Genomic DNA, 18,916 nt, shown 5'->3' on the forward strand with positions numbered 1-18,916 from the left:
GATCATGACCTGAGCCGAAGTCGGACGCCCAACCGACTGAACCACCCAGGCGCCCCAGGCAGAGGTAACTTTTTGCTGGTTATTGATACCCTAAAGCTTTTTAGGGAAAATTTTAAGAGAATAAATTCCCTGGAACCATGTCTGACCCAGTGAACCATCGCGTGTTTCCCCTTCTCCAGCTATGAGACATTTCTTTTTTTTCTGCATTTGTAAAATGAGACGCTTCTAAATCTGATAGCCCGCACTTACCTGATTATATAAGGTGGAAGAATTGGTCTCTGGCGTCAGGCTTCTGGAATAAGGGGCCCTATCCTGGGGGGTTGGGAGGGTTTGAGAAGGTACCCCATCTAGTGGCTACCCACGGGCACAGCGTGGACCATCCGTGGCACCCTCACCCTACAGGGGCTGCCGCACCTGTTTCCACCTGCCGACAATCTCCGTGGACTCTCGCGAGGTGCGGCATGTAAGATAGGCGTCCGAAGACGTGACATTGCCCTTGCTCTGATGGGAGTCTGGAAGGCATTTCTACGGATCCTACCCCTGGGGACACACACGTTTGAGAGTAAGGATGAAAACGGACTAACCTGCGTCCGCTCTCCCCCAGCACATATTACGTTTCCCATCACCTCCCCTTATCGGAAACCTAAGGGCCTGGCTGTGAGTGTGGGCGCCTGTGTCTGGATGCGGACTTCTGTTTTTTGTTCTCGTTCTTACCTGCTCTTACCGCCCTCCCCGAATAATCTTCTAGATCCTTAAACCATCACATCACTCAGCCTCTGTGTGGACGCAGGCTCGTGCTTTCCGGACGCACGGGAACACATGTGACTCACGAAAGCCAGCAGCCCCCCTCCGCCAACTGAATCCTGCGGGTCCCCTTAGCTTTTCCTAGCACCTGCCAGTTTGAGCACGCCAGTGTGGCTGAAATCAGTGGCACTGGGGTCAGTACCAGTAAAGCTCTTTGCTAACCTTACACACCAAAATACAACGAATAAGTGAACACTAAGGGCACATTTTTGTGAGTTTTTTTTTTTTTTTTTTTTTTTTTTTTAGCAAATGTATTCTTCCTCCATTATTTAAAAAAAGATTGAATGGCCAAAAGTTAAATCTCCCCTTACCACAAAAGTAAAGAGAATCATGCATCGAGGTGATCCCGTGGGACTTCTGCACACACACTGGTGTTCTCTCTCCAGGCGCCCTGCAGCCCCAGGACCTTGTCCTCGGCAGGCGAGTTTTGTCCACCCCCCCCCCCCGCCCCCCAGCCTTGGGCACCTTCCCCGATCAGGGCATCGTGACCTGCCTCTCCGTCCTCCTAGCCTGAATGCTCCTCCCTCATGGCCTTCACGAGCCAGTCCCGTTCCGTCCCCTGCTCAGAGTCACTCGTGTCGCTGGCCTCCACGACCAGCAGTTTCGAGTAGTTGATTCTCTGCTCCTGGGGCAGCGTCCGCTGGACGGACAGGAACAGGGCCAGCCAGAGCAACAGGCCCACGCAGCAGGCCTGGTACAGAACGGCCAGGCTGAAGGACATCACCACGAAGCCCCCCACAAAGCTGCCCAGGCTGGACCCGCCCCCGTAAAAGTGGCCTTGGAACATGGCACTCAGGGGCCTCTCCATTCCGGGAGAGGCCAGGTGCTCGACCGAGGCCTTCACCGCCCAGCCCAGAGCCCCGCTGCTGATGGCGCTCAAGGTCTGAGCGGGGAGGACGGACCACCAGTTCCAGAGGAAGGCATAGTAGAGTAGCTGCCCGGCCAGACAGCCCAGCCCCAGCCCCACGGTGCCCACCCTGGTCAGTTTCCTAAGCAACGTCGCTCTGAACGGATGGACCACAATCTCCCCCAGCCAGCCCAGCGCCACCGAGAAACCCATGACCAGCTCGCTGCTCCCGCGGTCCTTCATGTGCCAGAACAGAAAGTTCTGTACCGTGCTGGTGGCGGCTCCTATCAGGAAGACAGTGAGGGCCAGGAGGGTGAGGCGGGGGTCGCCGGCCACCAGAGACAGCGCCTTGACGGTTTTGTAGCTGGGCTCCCGCCGCCTGCACGTGGGGACGGGAAAGGCGATGCTCACCAGCAAAGCCAGCGTGCTGACCAGTGAGTAGCCATAGAAGTGCAACACACCCCGGGGGCCATTTGTCACCAGGGAGCATTCCAGCCGTCCCGCCAAGGCTGCCATGCCACACGCCCCCGTGGACATGCCCAGCAGCTTCCAGATCCAGAGGCTTCTGTAGCGGTCCGTGGCGTCCACACAATCCAGGTACTCATAAAGGCTGTCGTCTGCCACCTGCTCCAGAGGGGCCGTCAGCAGCTCCCAGAACACCATGGACCCCAGGGAGAGGAAGAAGGTCCACCGCAGCCCTTCCGAGGACAGGCCAAGGGCCCGGGCGTGGCCCTCGGCTGCCGACCAGTTGGCTGGGCTTCCCAGCGCTGTACCTCCAGCAAGCAAAGGGAGGGCGGTCCCGCCCACCTTAAAAGCCCCTTCCCGAGAGGGAGCTTTCACCCCCGAAGTGACAGGATGGACAGCTAGGGACGTGGTCCTGGCTCCCTCCACGGAGCCCACGGCGTGGCCAGGAGGATGACCGGACGGCTCGTGGACACTTCCCGCGGGTCCTTTCCCCACGCCAGAGGCCTCCACGGTCCCAGGACTGCTCTTGGATGCGGGGCTGGGCGCCCCCGGCGGCTGGTTCCAGGCGAAGGTCCCGGTCAGCGCGGCCCCCGGTGGCGGCGCGGTGGGGGTGGCGCCGTCGCTGGCGTTACAGGAACCCGACCGCAGATCTTTGTCCAGCGGCGGCACCAGGACCAGCAGCAGGCTGGCCCCCACCGAGCCGAGCAGCGAGCCCATCAGAAGCACCCTCCTCTTCTGGTAGCTTTTGGCCAGGAAGGCACAGAAGGGACCCCAGAAGGCTGCGATCAGGTGCTTGGTCCCCATCAGGATGCCCACCCAGGGCGCGGCCAGGCCCAGCTGCCTCAGGTAGAGGGTCAGGAACGGAGTCACGCAGGCGTCCCGGACCCCGCACACCAGGTGGAAGAGCCTGGCCACCCCCAGAGCCCGGCTGACGTCCCACTGGGGGTTGGCGCTCATGGCTGCCCGGCTCCGTCAGTCCCGGGCGGGCGGGGGGCGGAGCTGGGCGCGGGGCGGGCGCGGGGTCGCGGCCATGGGCCCGGAGCGGGGCGCGGGGCGCGGGGCGAGCTGGGAGCCCCCTCCGGCCTCGGGCCGCGGTCACCGGGTCAACGGCCGCCACGCCCACCCACCCCCTCCACGTCCGGCCACCGCCCCGGAAGTAGCCCCGCCCCCTGACGCCGCACCTGGGGGGCGGGGCCGGCGCACCTGCGCGCCGCACCTGCCGGGCCCGCAGCCCCTCCCGCCGTGCGCGCGTGAGCGAGGGTGGCGGCCGGTGGCCGGCCCCGGGTCCCCCGAGAATCTGAGTCAGTTCTCTGAGTCGCTTCAGGCGAGGAAAACTGGGGGCCGGTGAGGGGTGGGGAGCGGGGATGCGATTCACGATAGGACCTACCTGTTACCCTCAGGGCCAGTCCCTGTCCACCCTCACTGACAAATCCCACCCGCTCCGCAGACTCGCGCTCCCCTCCCCTGCTTTATTTTTCTCCGCAGCACGCATCACCACCCAGCACACTACCGGTTTCTATTTCGCGTGTTTCTCTCGTTTCTTGTCTGGGTCCATCAGAGGCGGAACTCCAGGAAGGCAACTATTTTCGTCCCCAGGGCTTAGAGCTGTTTCCTTGGATGCCAGCTGCCCCCGGGGGACAGACACTATTGGTGACACGGGTCTCTTCAGTGGGGACAACCCCCAGAGAGCAGGGCTGGGTCTTGGGGTAGCCCCCTGCCCCCCACTCAGGCAGCCGTCCCGGCCCCTGGAACAGTATGTACGTAGTGGTTAGTTTCAATCCACATCTCAGGGAGCTCAGTTGTCCAATTTGAGGGCACACCTCCCAGAGGCGGTGAGCTAACATTTGGGGCAGCAAATACAAACAGGTCAACAATCTTAGATCAACAGAAGTGTTTTCATTAATTGGCCTGATAGATACTGGCAGAATTTCACTGATGACATTAGTGGTGTCTGAGTCCCATGGACTGGTTACCATTTTGCTGGAGGCCTTTCGTCTCTGGGCAAGCATTTATAAAGAATCTAGAGAGTCAGGTTGTCCGGCCCTTTGAAATGGTGTTGTGGGCTTTACTCCCAAGTGGTCCAATGTCCACCTACTGATTCGGTGACCCTTTCATGCAAGGTTTGCTCAGAGCACCTAATTTGGCTGAGGTGGGGGTTGAGGGGGGTGGCGATTTGCCCACACAGGTCAGAATGTGTAGGGGACTTTGGTCTATGACTTGCTTTCGTTGTGAGCTGGTGGATTCTTGCAGGAGGGGCCCAGAGATCTCACCCAATTCGAACAGCTGGTAAACTGGCAAATGTTTACTTAAAGATCCTAGTAATTGTGAATGCCCAAACTGATACAAATCAGCATCCGTCACGCCAACAGCAGGAAACAAAATGTAGCCACCTCCAGGTAAACCCACTCAAATCCAGTGATATCGGTCATTTCTGGTTTGAAACCCCCTCAGTCTCAGGCTTGCCCCTAATCCCTCTCTCCCCGGGTTCTGCAGGGGGGCAACTACAGTGGAAGAGCTCACATCCATCCACTCCTTGGTCTTCATCGATCCAGAGCTGGAAGGCACTCTGTCATGCTGGTGTCCCTTGGACCCACCTGCCTAGACCCCCAGGCAGCCCCTCTTGCAAGGGGTCTCGCAGACTTGCCCCCCACTGCTGGGGCGATGAGGCCAAAAGTAAAGTGCCTCCCTCTCTACTCCTGGATCCCCTCCTCCCACCATCCCCTGGGGCCCTGCCCAGGCAAGAGAAATGACCTCAAGTCCATGCTTTTATGTTTTCTCTGTTACTTTTCTTCCCACCCTACACCTAGTCCCGAGGGTGAAGAAACTGGTCTGTGTCACCGAACGTCCCTATGTTGCATCTGGATACACGTTTTAGAACTCAGGGCGCCTGGGTGGCTCCGTCGGTTAAGCGTCCGACTTCTGCTCAGGTCATGATCTTGTGGTTTGTCAGTTCGAGCCCCACATGGGGCTCTGTGCTGAGCTCAGAGCCCGGAGCCTGCTTGGGATTGTGTGTCTCTCTCTCTCTGCTCCTCCCCCGCTCATGCTCCCTCTCTCTAAAATATAAATAGTGAAAACATTTTTTTTTTGAATCCAGATGTCGCTAGGTATTAGATAAAAGCAAAAATACTTTAGTGTGTTTATTGGAACTGACGATTTCCTCTCACCTGCCTGGGAATGCAGGACGAGGAGGTGGCTGGAAGGAAGAAAAGGAACAGACTCTCGGAAGGGAGAGGCTGCAATTATCTTTGCCTGCTTCCCATCCCCCACCCTCCCCCCCAGGCCACAGGGCCCTGGCCGACACAGCATCTCTCACTGGGGGCGGTTTAAGGGCCGAGGGGGGATCTTGAGCCGCACAAGTGGGAATTGAAGATCAGTGGAGGCGTGGACATTTGTGCACGGAGCCGGGTCTTGCTTGCGTGTGTGCAGCTTTGCTGGGACCTTCCTGGGGCCTGTGTGTGGGCCCTGCTCCATCACCTGCCACGGCCCAGTAAGCGCCCTATGCTCCGGTCACTCGCTGGCTCCTACTCACAGCCAGAAGCCACCCAGGGCAGCCAGGCCTCATTCCGGTGGCCGGCATGAGTGTTTGGAGGCTGGTGGGGTAGTGTATCCGTACTCTTGGGCCTGGGCTCTCAGACTCGGCGCTTCTGCTGCCCCTGCGGGCTCACTGGACGATGCCGGAGAACGTGTTGATGGGCATTAGAAGGGGCTTGGGCTTGGCTTTGGTCCCTTCCACCTCCTGCCCGTGTGAACCGAGCTGTGACGCCTCGGACTTGTGGGCCTCAGAACATGGCTCTGGGCAGGGAGAGACCTCGAATCTGTGGGTGGAGAGAGACCAGCTCAGGAGACCCATCTCTGGGGTCAAATCTTCCCCGGGGGGGTTTTGAAGGTAGACCCTCTATTATAGGTTATACAGAGGAGGCCTCACGGAGAGAAGGAGGGAGTCAGGACAAGGAAAGAGCATCCTGGGCAGGGTGGGGGTGGGGTGGACACCGAGAGAGGAGGCGTGCCTGCGCAGTCACTCGGTGTATGCCTTCCTTACCCAAATACACCGCCCCAGGGGAAACCTCTAAGCAGCCCCAGGTTAACCTTTGTGGGAGGGACTGTGCCAACACAGGGGGTCAGATCTGTGGCCGCGGGCCGAGTGTATGTAGAGGAATCTCCGGAAACTTAAATGGCAGGGGCTGGCCACAGTCAGCCATTCATTAGTTCTTCTCCCTGGATTCATAGGAAGTCACAGGGCAGTGGCCTAAGTCCATCCCACCAGGGACACCTGCCCGGCCACAGGGTCTGCCTGCGACAGGTGTCCCAGGCTAGAGGCAGGAGATAGGAGGGGCCGGCTGCCGCTCACGTGTGCCCCGTGGGGCATGCAGGGGTGGCGAGGCCCGGCCTCACCTGACCACGTCCTTGAACGTTCGCCGACTGTCCTTGTCCAGGAGCAGCGTCAGGAGCCTCTGGTCCTGGCTCTGGATCTGGATGTTGGCCGTCCGGAAGGTGTTTGTCACCATCTGCAAACAAAGAGAGCTCGTGTGAGTGTCACCTTCGTGACAGATGGCCTTGCCAACACCTCCTACCCTCTCCGGTGTCTTTGTTCAGTGCACGGGGTCCCCAACTCTCTTCCTGCAAGTGACTTGGAGCAGTGACAGTATTCTGCAGAAACTGTGTCTGGGCTGCCCCGGCCCCCAGGTGTCTCGTCATTTCTGCAGTTGTCCTAAATTTCGACAACCTAGATCTTGCCAAGTTATCAAGGTACCTGAGACCTCCATAGAACGGGTGTGTATGTTACATGTGCAATTTTGGCGGGTGGGGGTGGGGAATATTTCAGGGATTTTAGGAGTCCTGACCGCTGTCCTCAGAGTTGAATTACATACGAAATGATTTCCCTGGGGCCGAGATAGAGGGTCTAGGAAGCGGCCACCTACCCTCATGACGCAGACCAGCCCTGTATCTGTTTGCACCATGGAACTGTCTAGGGACCAGGCACAGGTGGGAAGGCATCTATTCCCTGCACAGGAAACCTGGGGCAAAGGGCTTCCTGCCTTCTATGCTCCAAAGCCCTGCGTGGCTTCTCTAGAAAGTACCCAGGACCAAAGGAAAGCAGCCAGCAGGCTCTAATCCCCTGACCCGAGGGGCTGCCCGGAGGGAGGGGACCTCTCGGGAGAGGATTGGGAGCATCTTGCGTTCCAGGTGGGGCCTTCAGAGGGACTTTCCAGGTGGCTGGCCCACTCTACATGCAGACAGCAGCTTTGGGGGGCTTGTCCCCCCCCCTCCAACATTCTGGACCTCTAGAGTTCATCTTGCTCAAGAACTCTCAACCCTGGAAATCACCTTCCCAAAACAAAATTAGAGATTCCTACTGACATGGACTTGAGCCCAGGCACAGGCATCTTTAACAAACTCCCTTTTGCAGGCAGGATGGGGACCATGGAGCTAATCCAGCTTTTCCCTGTGTTAGAGCAGAGGTACAAGCAGCAGCCGAAACTGGGTGGAGGTGGGGGTGGGGGTGGGGAGTCAGGCACATCTGGGCATTTCGGCCGAACATTCATCGGAGTGGGGGGTAGGACACTGACCAGGATGCTAGTTGGACAACCATGAGCATTGGGATGTCATCCGTGACCTTCCAGAAGTATCTGGAGAGACTGCAGGGAGGCTAAATTCCTGTGTGGGCCGGGGGGTGGGGAAAGCCAGATGCATTACGATGGCTTAGGGGACCCCGCTTGAACTGACCCCAGCTGGTGAGGGAGAAGACTGAGGTCTGGAGGGATTGACCGTGACCTTCTGAAGCTTTCACAATAGTAGGCATGGGAACCAGCTCCCTGACTCCCCACTCAGTGCTCTTTCTCTGCGTCAGGCTGTTCTAGGTATCTCCCAGCAGGATCTGGGCCTGCCTGACCTTGCCCCCCAGATAGCCAGCGGCGGTCTCCGGGCCTCCTTCCACCTGCCCGCCGTGCACACAGAGGCCTTCATTTCCCCCTTGTGGTCTGCGTGCCTCCCCACACCCGACCGTGCCTGGCTTTGGCCCTGTGACGACCACGGGGCTTTTGGATTTCATTCTATGGATGCGGCCCTGGAGGTCAGTTGAAAGGGCGAGACTCCGTATTTGCAAAAGGTCTCAGCCTCAGCTCGTTAGGGGCTGAGCAAAATGCTGCTATTCACGGTTCACTGTCAGGGGCTTCCTGCCTCCCGTGCCCCCAAAGCCCCAATTCTACCATTCCTGCCTTATTTCCCACCGCTTTCCTCTATCAAACTTCCCAGCCAGCCCAATGAGTCTTGTTGCTGCCCCTTAAACTCACCAATCCAGCCACAGTGCCCTTGCCCTGCTGTTCTCCAAGCGGAGAACACCCTCACTCCAGCTCACCGCGAAGCTCCCCTACCACGCGGTGTTCGTCTAGCCGCTCGTGCAGAACACATAACTGACCGGCCTGGGTTCCAAGAGCAAAGCAAAGCACCTGGCGCTTCCTCCAGCAAATCAGTGCAGGGATAAAAGGAAACACGAAGGGGTGGTAAGTTTAGAGTCTCAAAAAGCCTACAGGCAGGTTGTTTCAAGAGGTCATGAGACATAGGAACTGTTAGGGGTGCCTGGGTGGCTCGGTCGGTTAAGTGTGGGACTTCCGATTTCAGCTCAGGTCATGATGTCACTGTTTGTGAGTCCAAACCCAGAGTGGGGCTCTGCACTGACAGCTCAGAGCCTGCTTGGGATTCTCTCTCTCTGTTCCTCCCTCGCCTGCTCTCTCTCAAAATAAGTTAAAAAAAAAAAAAAAACTTAAAGAAAAAGAAACCCTTGTAGGGAACAGACTTGGGAAGAGGAAATACAGGAGTGTAAACGGGGCCACCTTGCAGCCTACTTGAGGCTTAGGTACAGAGCTGTCCAATAGGAAGGAGGTGTCCCCTCAGCACACGTGACCTCTAAGCCAATCAGAGCTCTCCTACGGTAGACCTGTTGGCGCAGAGAAAATGCGCGCATGCGGGTTAGGGATGAGGTCCTGGAGAGGCGGGGACAGACTAGCGGGCTCAGCAGAGAGCACCTACCGGGGGGCCAGACAGCTTGCACTGAGTGCTGGGGAGGATGGGGAGGATCGAGACCAGGGCACTCACAGTCCATGGCTGTACAGTGATCATGCCCCTTACAGTGTTGCCCATGCCCCCATGGCTGTGACCCCAGGGCCGTGTGGGCGCACAGAGAGGGGCACCTAGCTTACCCAGGAGTGGGGGGGGGGGGAGGGAGGGGTGAGCGTCAGGGAGGGCCTCCTGGGGGAGAGGACCCCTGAGTTTCCTTTCGAAGGAGAAATACGAGCTATGGAAAGAGGACGGGGAAGAGAAAGGTAGGAACAGGTTTCGGACCAGGCACGGCGCACGAGCAGGACACAGAGGTGTGTCTGCAGGGGACTTTCGCACGTGCTGTGTGGCAAAGGGTCCGCAGACACAGGCCGGAGTTGCTTATGGAGCCGAAGGGAGCCATGCTATGCAACACTGAAGAACTTTCCTGCCCTTCAGTCATACAGCCTGGGAAATGACAGAGGGGTTTTAAGCATAGGCATGTCCGAGTTTTATTTTATTGATTTCTTTTAAGTTTATTTCTTTATCTTGAGAGAGAGAGAGAGAGAGAATGAGCAGGGGAGGGGCAGAGAGAGAGGGAGGGAGAGCATCCCCAGCAGGCTCCGTGCTGTCAGCGCAGAGCCCCACTTGGGGCTTGAACTCACAACGGTGAGGCGATGATCGGAGCTAAAATCAAAGAGTTGGTCGTTTAACCAACGGAGCCACCCAGGTGCCCCTCGTTTAGAAATACCGCTCAGGCAGAGATGTGGAGGTGGGCTTAAGGAGCATTGCGGTGGCATCAGCGAGGAGGCTACTGTGTTTGTCCCGCAAAAGGGGATGGTGGAGGTCTGGACCGAGGGTGACCAAACCTGTCCTGGTGTGCCCGGGGCTCTCCGGGAGTTAGCACAGAAGGCCACACACCCCAGGAAGCAGTCCTGAGTCCCGGGCAAATTTGCGTGGTTTGTCAACCTAAGTGGCTCCAAAGGAGGGAGATGAGGAGAAGGAGAAAGTTCGAGAAGTGTTAAGAGAGAAAACCAGCAGGACACGGGAAAGCGAGGGAGACGAGGCATCTGAGGGGACTCCCAGAATCCTGGCAGAGGTGATGGGTTAATGACGGTACCATTAAATGAGAGGCCGGCCATAGCGGGGAGAAATGACATGAAAATCATTCTTAGCACATATACAGCTCTTTCTTGGTCCCACACTCTTCTGAGAACTTTACATGTGATAATCATTCCTTCCCCACAACAACTGGGTAAGGTCTATTTTATGTTATTATTATCTACTCTTATTATTACCTATCTATTATAGTATCTATAATCTATTATCAATACTATTATTATCGTCCCCATTTACAGATGATGAGATTGAGACATAGGCAGCCTGATTAACTTGCCTGAAGTCACAGAGCTGGTAAATGGCAGAACCGAGTTCCGCACCCAAGCAGCCTTGGTCCGGCTCTGGAGAGCTCTTAGCCAAAGTCCTGGCTTTTTTTTTTTTTTTTTTATGTTTATTTATTTTTGACAGAGAGAGAGACAGAGCGTGACCGGGGGAGGTCAGAGAAAGAGGGAGACACAGAATCCGAAGCAGGTTCCAGGCTCTGAGCTGTTAGCACAGAGCCCGACGCGGGGCTCGAACTCATGGACCGCGAGGGCAAGACCTGAGCCAAAGTCGGATGCTCAACCAACTGAGCCACCCAGGCGCCCCCTGGCTTTGGTTTTGAATATCTTGTGTTTGGGGAGTTGTGGGACATCCAGTTCATGCTGAGTTGAGTGCAGGGTCGGAAACTCAGGGCGTGACTATCAGAACAGGAGATACAGATTTGGGAGTCCTTAACACATCGGACTCAGACCACACATGTGGGTTAGCTAGTCCAGGGAATGAGAAAAGAAGTGGGCCATGGATGGAAGTTGAGAACAGTAGCCATTTAAGAAACTGGTTTAGGAAAAAGAGCCCAGGGAAAGAGGCCAAAAAGTCACAGTCAGATATGTAGAACTTTGAGAAAGTGGTGTCTCCAAATTCACAGATTTAGGGAATTTAAAGACTCGGAGAACAGGGCATCAGTTCTGGTGGTGGAACTCATTAAAAATTGATCAAAGTGGGGGGCAACTGGGTGGCTCAGTTGGTTGAGCGCCCGACTCGTGGTTTCGGCTCAGGTCGTGATCGCAATGGTTCATGGGTTCCAGCCCCACGTTGAGCTCTGCGCTGATATGTGGAGTCTGCTTAGGATTCTCTCTCTCTCTGCCTCTCCCCTGCTCATGCTCTCTCTCTCTTTCTCTTTCTCTCCTCTCCAATAAATAAATTAATTAATTTAAATAATTGATCAAAGGAATAAAAACCTAGAAAAATTGCCTACGACAGTGTTGGAAGCCAGCTTTATTGGCATATCAACATATAAGTGGGACTTTAAATATGTATTTTTTCAATTTAAAGGTAATCATGACAGAAAAAATAGCATATATAGCTTGCAAATTGTCAGAGGGGGAATATAAGCTAACAGAGCTTAAGTCCCTCCCTCCCCCCAAACAGCAAAAGCATTACAAAAATCAGAAAGCACAACATAAGACAGCAGAAAAAGATCAAATAGTGCGTAAAATTAGTGTTGATGGATTAAACTATAAATTGGTAAAAAGCACAGACTTTCAGACTGAGTCAGAACAAAATCCAACTGTATGCTATTTACAAGAGGCATATGTAAAATAAAATAAAAATGTTTTAAAAGTGAAGGATGGGGTGCCTGGATGGCTCAGTCCGTTAAGCATCCAGCTTTAGATTTTGGCTCAGGTCATGATCTCACTCATGGTTTCGAACCCCACATCAGGCTCTGTGCTGACAGTGTGGAAGTTGCTTGGGATCCTCTCTCTCCTTCTCTCTCTACCCCTCCTCTGCTCACTCTCTTGTGCTCTCAAAGTAAACAAGTAAACTTTAAAAATTTTTTTTAAATAAAGGGATGAGGATTTCTGATTTCAAAATGGCAGAGTGTATATTTTCTTGTTCCTTTACTCTTATAATTTGCCCCAAAACAAGGAGCTGCAGAATGTCCATCGATGGATGAATGGATAAAGAAGATGTGGTATATACATACAATGGAATATTACTTGGTGATCAAAAAGAATGAAATCTTGCCATTTGCAACTACATGGATGTAACTAGAGGGTATTATGCTAAGTGAAATCAGTCAGTCAGAGAAAGACAAATATCATAGGACTTCACTCCTATTTTGCGATAAGACACAAAACAGATGAACATAAGGGAAGGGAAGCAAAAATAATATAAAAACAAGGAGGGGGACAAAACATAAGAGACTCTTACATACAGAGAACAAACTGAGGGTTGCTGGCAGAGTTGTGGGTGGGGGGATGGGCTAAATGGGGGAGGAGCATTAGGGAAGACACTTGGGATGAGCACTGAATGTTATACATAGAGGGTGAATCACTGGATTCTACTTCTGAAATCATTATAGCACTACATGCTAACTAACTTGGATGTAAATTAAAAAACAAACAAAGAAACAAACAAACAAACAAACAGGTGTGTTTTTCATGAAACTAGAAGACACCCAAAGCCCTAAAGCATGACATTTGAGGACAGAGGGAGGAAGGTCCAACACAAGGATCAAAACTCTGGAAAGCTTCTGAACGGGAGGCCGCATATCCCTCAGATAGTGGTGATGAGATAGAGCCCGGATAAAGGGAACGCACTGGAAGTTCTACAAGGAACAGTTAGATAGTTTCAAGTGCCCACTTCCAGCCTGAGCAGCCAAGCAATGAAACTCTCCCCCTGCCACAGACACCACAGAAGATGGACCAGAGAGACTCTGGACTTGGGGACACCACAGTTGGAGGAGGACGGTGTGAACACCATCCGTGTACTGTTGTCCAGGTAGATGGGCTACATGAATGTCTGCTCACTGAATGGTGAGACCCCTAATCCCCTTGCCTGGCCCAGCCCCAGAGTACAGACACCAGCAGGCCTACTCCCCTTTAGCCCCCAAGACAAGAGTCTGAAGGACCCTTTTCTGGGAAAACAAGACTGTCCTAACAATGAGACTTGAACATACTGACATTTGGGTTTCCCCAGGGAAAGGTCTATGGCCTTCGGAATGCCCACCATTGACTCAACTTTTTAGTACCTCAGTCTTTTTTCCCCCCAATCTTTTTTTTGAAGTTTATTTATTTATTTTTAGCAATCTCTACACCCAACGTGGGGCTTGAACTCAGGATCCAGAGATCAAGAGTTGTAGGGTCTTCTGACTGACCCAGCCAGGTTCCCCTAGTGCCCCACTCTTAAATTTGAACATCAGCCAAGGATCACCAGATTTTTGGAGACAGCATTTAATGTTAAAAAGAATACTAATAAAATGAAGAAAGAAAGAAGAGAGACCCAAACAAACAGAAGGAATTTACAGGAAATAAATACAATGTAGGGGGCAGAAGAAAATTTCAAATAAACCACAGTTAATTAATATCTTCAGAGAAAGCAGATACTGCATCGATGACACAAGAATCAAATAATATTAAAAAATGAATAACCAGAGGGGCGCCTGGCTGGCTCAGCTGGTAGAGAGTGTGACTCTTGATCTTAGGGTTGTGAGTTTGAGCCTGAGCCCCACGTTGGGTATAGAAATTACTTCAAAATAAAATCTTTAAAAAAAAAAGAAGAATCAGAAAACAAGAAAAAAATCTTGAAGTTTAAACATTCAGTAAGTGAGTTTGAAGAAAACTCTCAAAACTTGAAGAAAGAAAGAGAAGGATGGTGAGACAGAAAAGATTAGAAAATCAGAGTATCCCTCTAGATCTAACACCCAGCTCTCTGTAGTTCCAGAAAGAAATAACAAAGAAACAGAGGAAGGAAATAATTTTTAAAAACTACATTAGAAAATATGTTAGCACCAAAAGATGTGTCTCCAGATTTGATGATGTCTTTTTTTTTTTAATTTTTTTAATGTTTGTTTATTTTTGAGAGACAGAGAGAGACAGCATGAGCGGCAGAGGGGCAGAGAGAGAGAGGGAGACATAGAACATGAAGCAGGCCCAAGGCTCTGAGCTGCTAGCACAGAGCCTGACGCAGACGGGGCTCGAACTCACGAGCTGTGAGATCATGACCTGAGCCAAAGTCGGATGCTTAACCGACTGAGCCACCCAGGTGCCCCTAGATGATGTCTTTTAAAGATCCACAATAACGGGGTGCCTGGGTGGCTCAGTCGGTTGAGCGTCTGGCTTCAGCTCAGGTAATGATCTCACAGTTTATGAGTTCGAGCCCCGCACTGGGCTCTGTGCTGACAGCTCAGAGCCTGGAACCTGCTTCTGGTTCTGTGTCTCCCTCCCTCTCTGCTCCTCCCCCACTCATGCTCTGTCTCTCTCTTTCAAAAATAAACAAAAACATTAAAAAAAATTTAAAGATCCACAATAATGAATGAAAACGATTCCACCAAGGCATATGCTTGTGATATTCCAGAACCTTTTATGAAATGAAGCCTCAGAAGCTTCTAGAAAGGGAGAGAAAGGAACAGCACAAGAAGTTATCATATTTTTCAGCAGCAGTGCCAGAAACTAGAACATTCAGGTTTGAACAAACTGAGATCCCATTGACAAAATCAAAGCCATACTGGGAATGTGGACCAACCTTTCCTATTTTGGATAGATGAAGTAGACAAAAAAAATGTTTAATTGCAGATTAGAGTAATATGGTGTGTCTGACCTAATAATTATATGCCATATTTTGCATTCTGTAGACAAAAAAACACACGTGTCTCTCTTCAGTTATCACAGGATGTTTAAAAATTGATCATGGACCGGGCAGTGAGGCTAATGCCATAAATTCTAAAGTTGAAGTTGTGTGGGTCAGAGGCTTTGGTTGTCTCGGGGGAATTTAGTAATCTCAGGAATCAAGGGGCTTGGGTGTCAATAGCCATGGGTGCGGGGGACAACCATGGGCTCATATGAGGCAGGGATTGGGAACTGAGATCCACCCCCCTACCCCGCCCAAGGACTCTTGAACACTATGCTCTCAGCAAAACACTCTATTAGAAAAAAAAATTGCAGCCTGTGCTATGAATGAGTAGGACAAATATTCCCTGGGAATTCTTAGCCACAAGTCTGTCCTTAGGTGGATCTGGGGTCTGGGAATTTCTGAGCCAAGAAATTAACTCAAAATATGGGCTTGGGCTGATAATATCCCGGGGGCCCGTGGCTAAGGCAAATACAGAATTTCTCTAGAAGGTCGCGTTTTCCACCCAGATTTCCCACAGACAAAGCCCCAACAGGTAGGAAACACACCTGGAAAACATACCTCCAGTTGAGGAAACGTACAAAGAATTAAGCTGCCATGGGGTTCAGTGGACCCAGTAAACGCAGGGATTAAACTCCCGATAAGTACAGATAATGTAATCATATACATCAGACTAGAAAGTGAAAATCTTTAAAATGAGCAAAGAAAAAAATAAATAAAATGAGCAAAGGAACGTAAGAAGGAAAAAAAAACTGTATTATTAAAGGAATAAGCGTGTCATTTTGATTCTTATTTTTTAAATGTTTATTTATTTATTTTGGAAAAGAGGGTGGGAAAGGGTAAGGGCAGAGAGAGAGAGGGGGAGAGAGAGAGGATCTGTGCTAACAGCAGAGAGCCTGATGTGAGGCTTGACCCCACGAACTGTAAGATCATGACCTGAGCTGAAGTCAGACACTTAACTGACTGAGCCACCCAGACGCCCCTCATTTTCATTGATTCTCTCCCCACCCACATATTTTAACATCTCTGAAATTAGGAACTATTTTGCAACCCAGGTGATAAGAAAGCCTTGCTTGTCCTTCAGGAAGCATTGTCTCCTTCTGAGCGGTGTGTACAATTATGGTCTCTCTTTAACTTGATGAAACATAATGTTTGAAGAAGAATCAGGTGCCTTTAATGTGTGATCATAGCAGGGGCGGAAATCATCAAAGGAAAGTAACTGGTAGCTTTTGCTTCATCAAAATATAAATCTATTTTAGGTAAAAAACAAAGAAACCCATAACACCAAAAGACAAACTTGAGAAAAAAAATATTTCTTAAAACACGTGACAAGGGCGTTTGGTGGCTCAGTCAGTTAAGCACCCAACTCCTGTCCGCTCAGGTCATGACCTCATGGTTTGTGAGATCGACCCCTGCATCAGGCTCTGCACTGTCAGCTTGGGATTCTCTCTCTCCTTCTCTCTGCCCCTCCCTTGCTCTCTCTCTCTCTCTCAAAATAAATAAACATTTACAAAAATATGACATAAGGGATTGATATTCTCATATCATAAAATAGAGACCACAATAGTAACATCACATGAGAACATAAACAGAAAATACACAAATGAAAAAATAGAAATTATCACTGTGTAGAAGAAACTCTTCAACTTAATTGGTAGTCAAAGACACACAAATGGAAATAATGAAAATCCTGACAAATTTACAAGGAGGAAAAAATAGTCCACGTGTTAATTGTGCAGCAAAATTGACCCTCTCAAACATCGTGGAGGGCAATACATCAAAATATATCAAAAGTCCTAACATATGGATGCCATTTGACTGAGTGAGCTCACTTTTAGACATTTTTTAAAAAGGTTTAACTGTGATTTTTAGTACCTATTTATCCCTATGCATGTTCCTTACGGTATTGCTTACAATTATTATAATTATATAATTATAATAACTATATAATTATTGCTTATAATACGCAAACATGAGAACTCACCTAAATGTATTATAAGCAAATCAGTTAAATAACCACACGGACCTATATAGCCATCATAGGAGAAATATCGACCGTAACATATTTAGTGACATGAACAAGATCTTGCCCAGGCAGACTCACAAAGCCTTAGTATATTTTGGAATAGAAACGTCAAGTTTTTACTCCGTACTTTGATAGTATGTAGCGATCAATTAAGTTAAAGACATACAGAAAACAGGCTGGGTGCTTGCACCTCGAAATAGTAACAGTCATTCCTTCTAGAAAATGGGACTAGAAGTACATTTGCTTCTTTGTGGGGTGTTTTGTTTTTTGTTTGTTTGTTTTTTGCATTTCCCCCAAATCACTGAACTTTTCTTTACAGGTTAAAACATTACTTTTTTTTTTTTTTTTAAGTTTATTGATTTATTTTGAGAGAGAGAGAGAGCAAGCAGGGGAGAGGGTAGAGAGAGACAGAGAATCCCAAGCAGGCTCCCCACTGTCAGCACAGAGCCGGACGCGGGATCTCAAACCCTGAGATCAGGACCTGAGCCGAAGTCTGACGCTTCATGGACTGAGCCCCTCAGGCGCCCCTAAAACGTTATGTTTAAAGGGGAAGATAATCATTGAGGACCAGAAAGACAGCTTTGGTCTCAGCGACCACGGAGGCGACTTTGCCACAGTGGGGAGGGTGTTACCCAGATGATAGCGGCGAGGAGAGTTTTTGGCGGGAGACTGAAAACTAGGATGGAAAAGACCAGAGCACGTCTCCAGGCCACGAGGGAGGAGCGGTAGAAAAGGTCCACGCTGGAGGAAAGGAACTAGCAGAGATGAATAACGAATAAAAGCCCAGAAGACAGGCAAGAGAAGGGCGTTGGGGTACGAGGGCAGGGGTCTGCTCCCATGGACGCAGGATTTATTCCAGAAGCACTCAGCCACTGAGCATACGGACTGAGTAGCGACTTGATGCCTGGGAGCAGAGCGGGGCTGAGAACAGGGTTCAGGCGTAATCCTGGGATCCACAGCCCAGCTGAGTGGGGAAGTGAAGTCCAGAGAGGCCACGAGACAGGGGAGAGTGGGTGGGTGCTGGGTCTCTATCAATAAGGGAGTCCAAATCAATAAGTATCAATCAGGGCAAAGGGCAGCGGTCGGGGCGATGAGGTGAAGGAGCCGGCTCGATGTGGTTCAAGGTTGGGCTGTTGCCGCTTAGGAGTCTGGCTGCTGGGGAGCGCTCGGGAGGCCAGACCTGGGCCCGTCCTCGGTCCTTCAAGGGCCAGCGGGGGGGGGGGGGGGGCTTGACTCTCCCCGGGCCTCAGTTACACCAGCCGGTGCTCCCCGGTACTCCACACACCAGGGGAGAGCAAATTCTCTCCAAGGGGAAGACCCAGTCCGACAGCAAAGGCTCAGAAGCCATCTCCCCTTCTCCGAACACCCCGGCCCGGGCCACCTACCTCGTTCGAGTATCCCGTGCTGCCCAGTACTTACAGAGAAGGACCTTCCCGCCAAGTTGGAGGACTTGATGACCTCCGTCACGCTGACGTTCAGGCACGTGTGGTCTGTCACGGGGACAGCAGGTGGTGGGGCGGGGGCGGGCCCAGAAACTGGGGGGAACAAGATGGGAAGCAGGTGGCTGTAGCGGGCCCCCCCACTTCCTGACTGCGCCTTGGTCCCAACCGCGTTTCAGTTCCTTCCTGAACATCCACTGCCTTTCCCTGGGGGACCCACAGGGTATCCTCTGTCACGGCAGCCACCTCCCCATGCCTTTCTGCACCCCCTCCCGCACCCCTTTCCTGTGGGAGAAGGTGCAGTGGACCCTTCCTGAAGCCCCCAGGACGCGATCAATGGGAGGAGCGCAAGTTAGCGTGGGGGTGGGCGGGTGGGGGGATGCTGGTGAAGGAAATGAGGGAAATACAACTTAACAATTAGAGCGAACACGATAGTTTTCTAGACGCACATGAATGAGGACTTCAACTTCACTTGAGAAATGAAAGGACCGGTAGAGAGGTCACGAGGAACTCGCCCAAGGTCACACAGATGGTAAATGGCAAAGCCGGACCTGGAGGCCAGCCCCCATCCCG

At 51.8% G+C, this 18,916-nt stretch overlaps 2 protein-coding genes across 5 annotated transcripts in view; both read right to left on the reverse strand.

Moving 5' to 3' along the window:
- Positions 1 to 1,240: 1,240 nt before the first annotated feature.
- On the reverse strand, positions 1,241 to 3,222 carry MFSD6L (major facilitator superfamily domain containing 6 like). The gene has a single exon (XM_027047706.2). The coding sequence runs from the start codon at positions 3,071 to 3,073 to the stop codon at positions 1,310 to 1,312; it is 1,764 nt and encodes a 587-aa protein (XP_026903507.1). The 5' UTR covers positions 3,074 to 3,222; the 3' UTR covers positions 1,241 to 1,309.
- Positions 3,223 to 5,392: 2,170 nt separating this feature from the next.
- PIK3R6 (phosphoinositide-3-kinase regulatory subunit 6) overlaps positions 5,393 to 18,916 on the reverse strand; it is a 57,382-nt gene continuing 43,858 nt past the window's right edge. For all 4 annotated transcript variants that reach the window (XM_027047700.2, XM_053211789.1, XM_053211788.1 and 1 more), the window contains 3 exons: positions 18,324 to 18,439; positions 6,509 to 6,621; positions 5,393 to 5,931 (listed from right to left, as the gene is read on the reverse strand). In XM_027047700.2, the coding sequence (XP_026903501.1) occupies positions 5,778 to 5,931; positions 6,509 to 6,621; positions 18,324 to 18,439 (383 nt within the window). In that variant the 3' untranslated portion in view covers positions 5,393 to 5,777. The remainder of the gene's footprint in view (positions 5,932 to 6,508; positions 6,622 to 18,323; positions 18,440 to 18,916) is intronic.

This window comes from Acinonyx jubatus, chromosome E1 (assembly GCF_027475565.1).
Source record: "Acinonyx jubatus isolate Ajub_Pintada_27869175 chromosome E1, VMU_Ajub_asm_v1.0, whole genome shotgun sequence".
NCBI lineage: Eukaryota > Metazoa > Chordata > Mammalia > Carnivora > Felidae > Acinonyx > Acinonyx jubatus.

What these genes read in the sequence shown, in the direction of transcription:
- MFSD6L (XM_027047706.2), bottom strand. Translation starts at nt 3,073, where the DNA reads ATGAGCGCCAACCCCCAGTGGGACGTCAGCCGGGCTCTGGGGGTGGCC.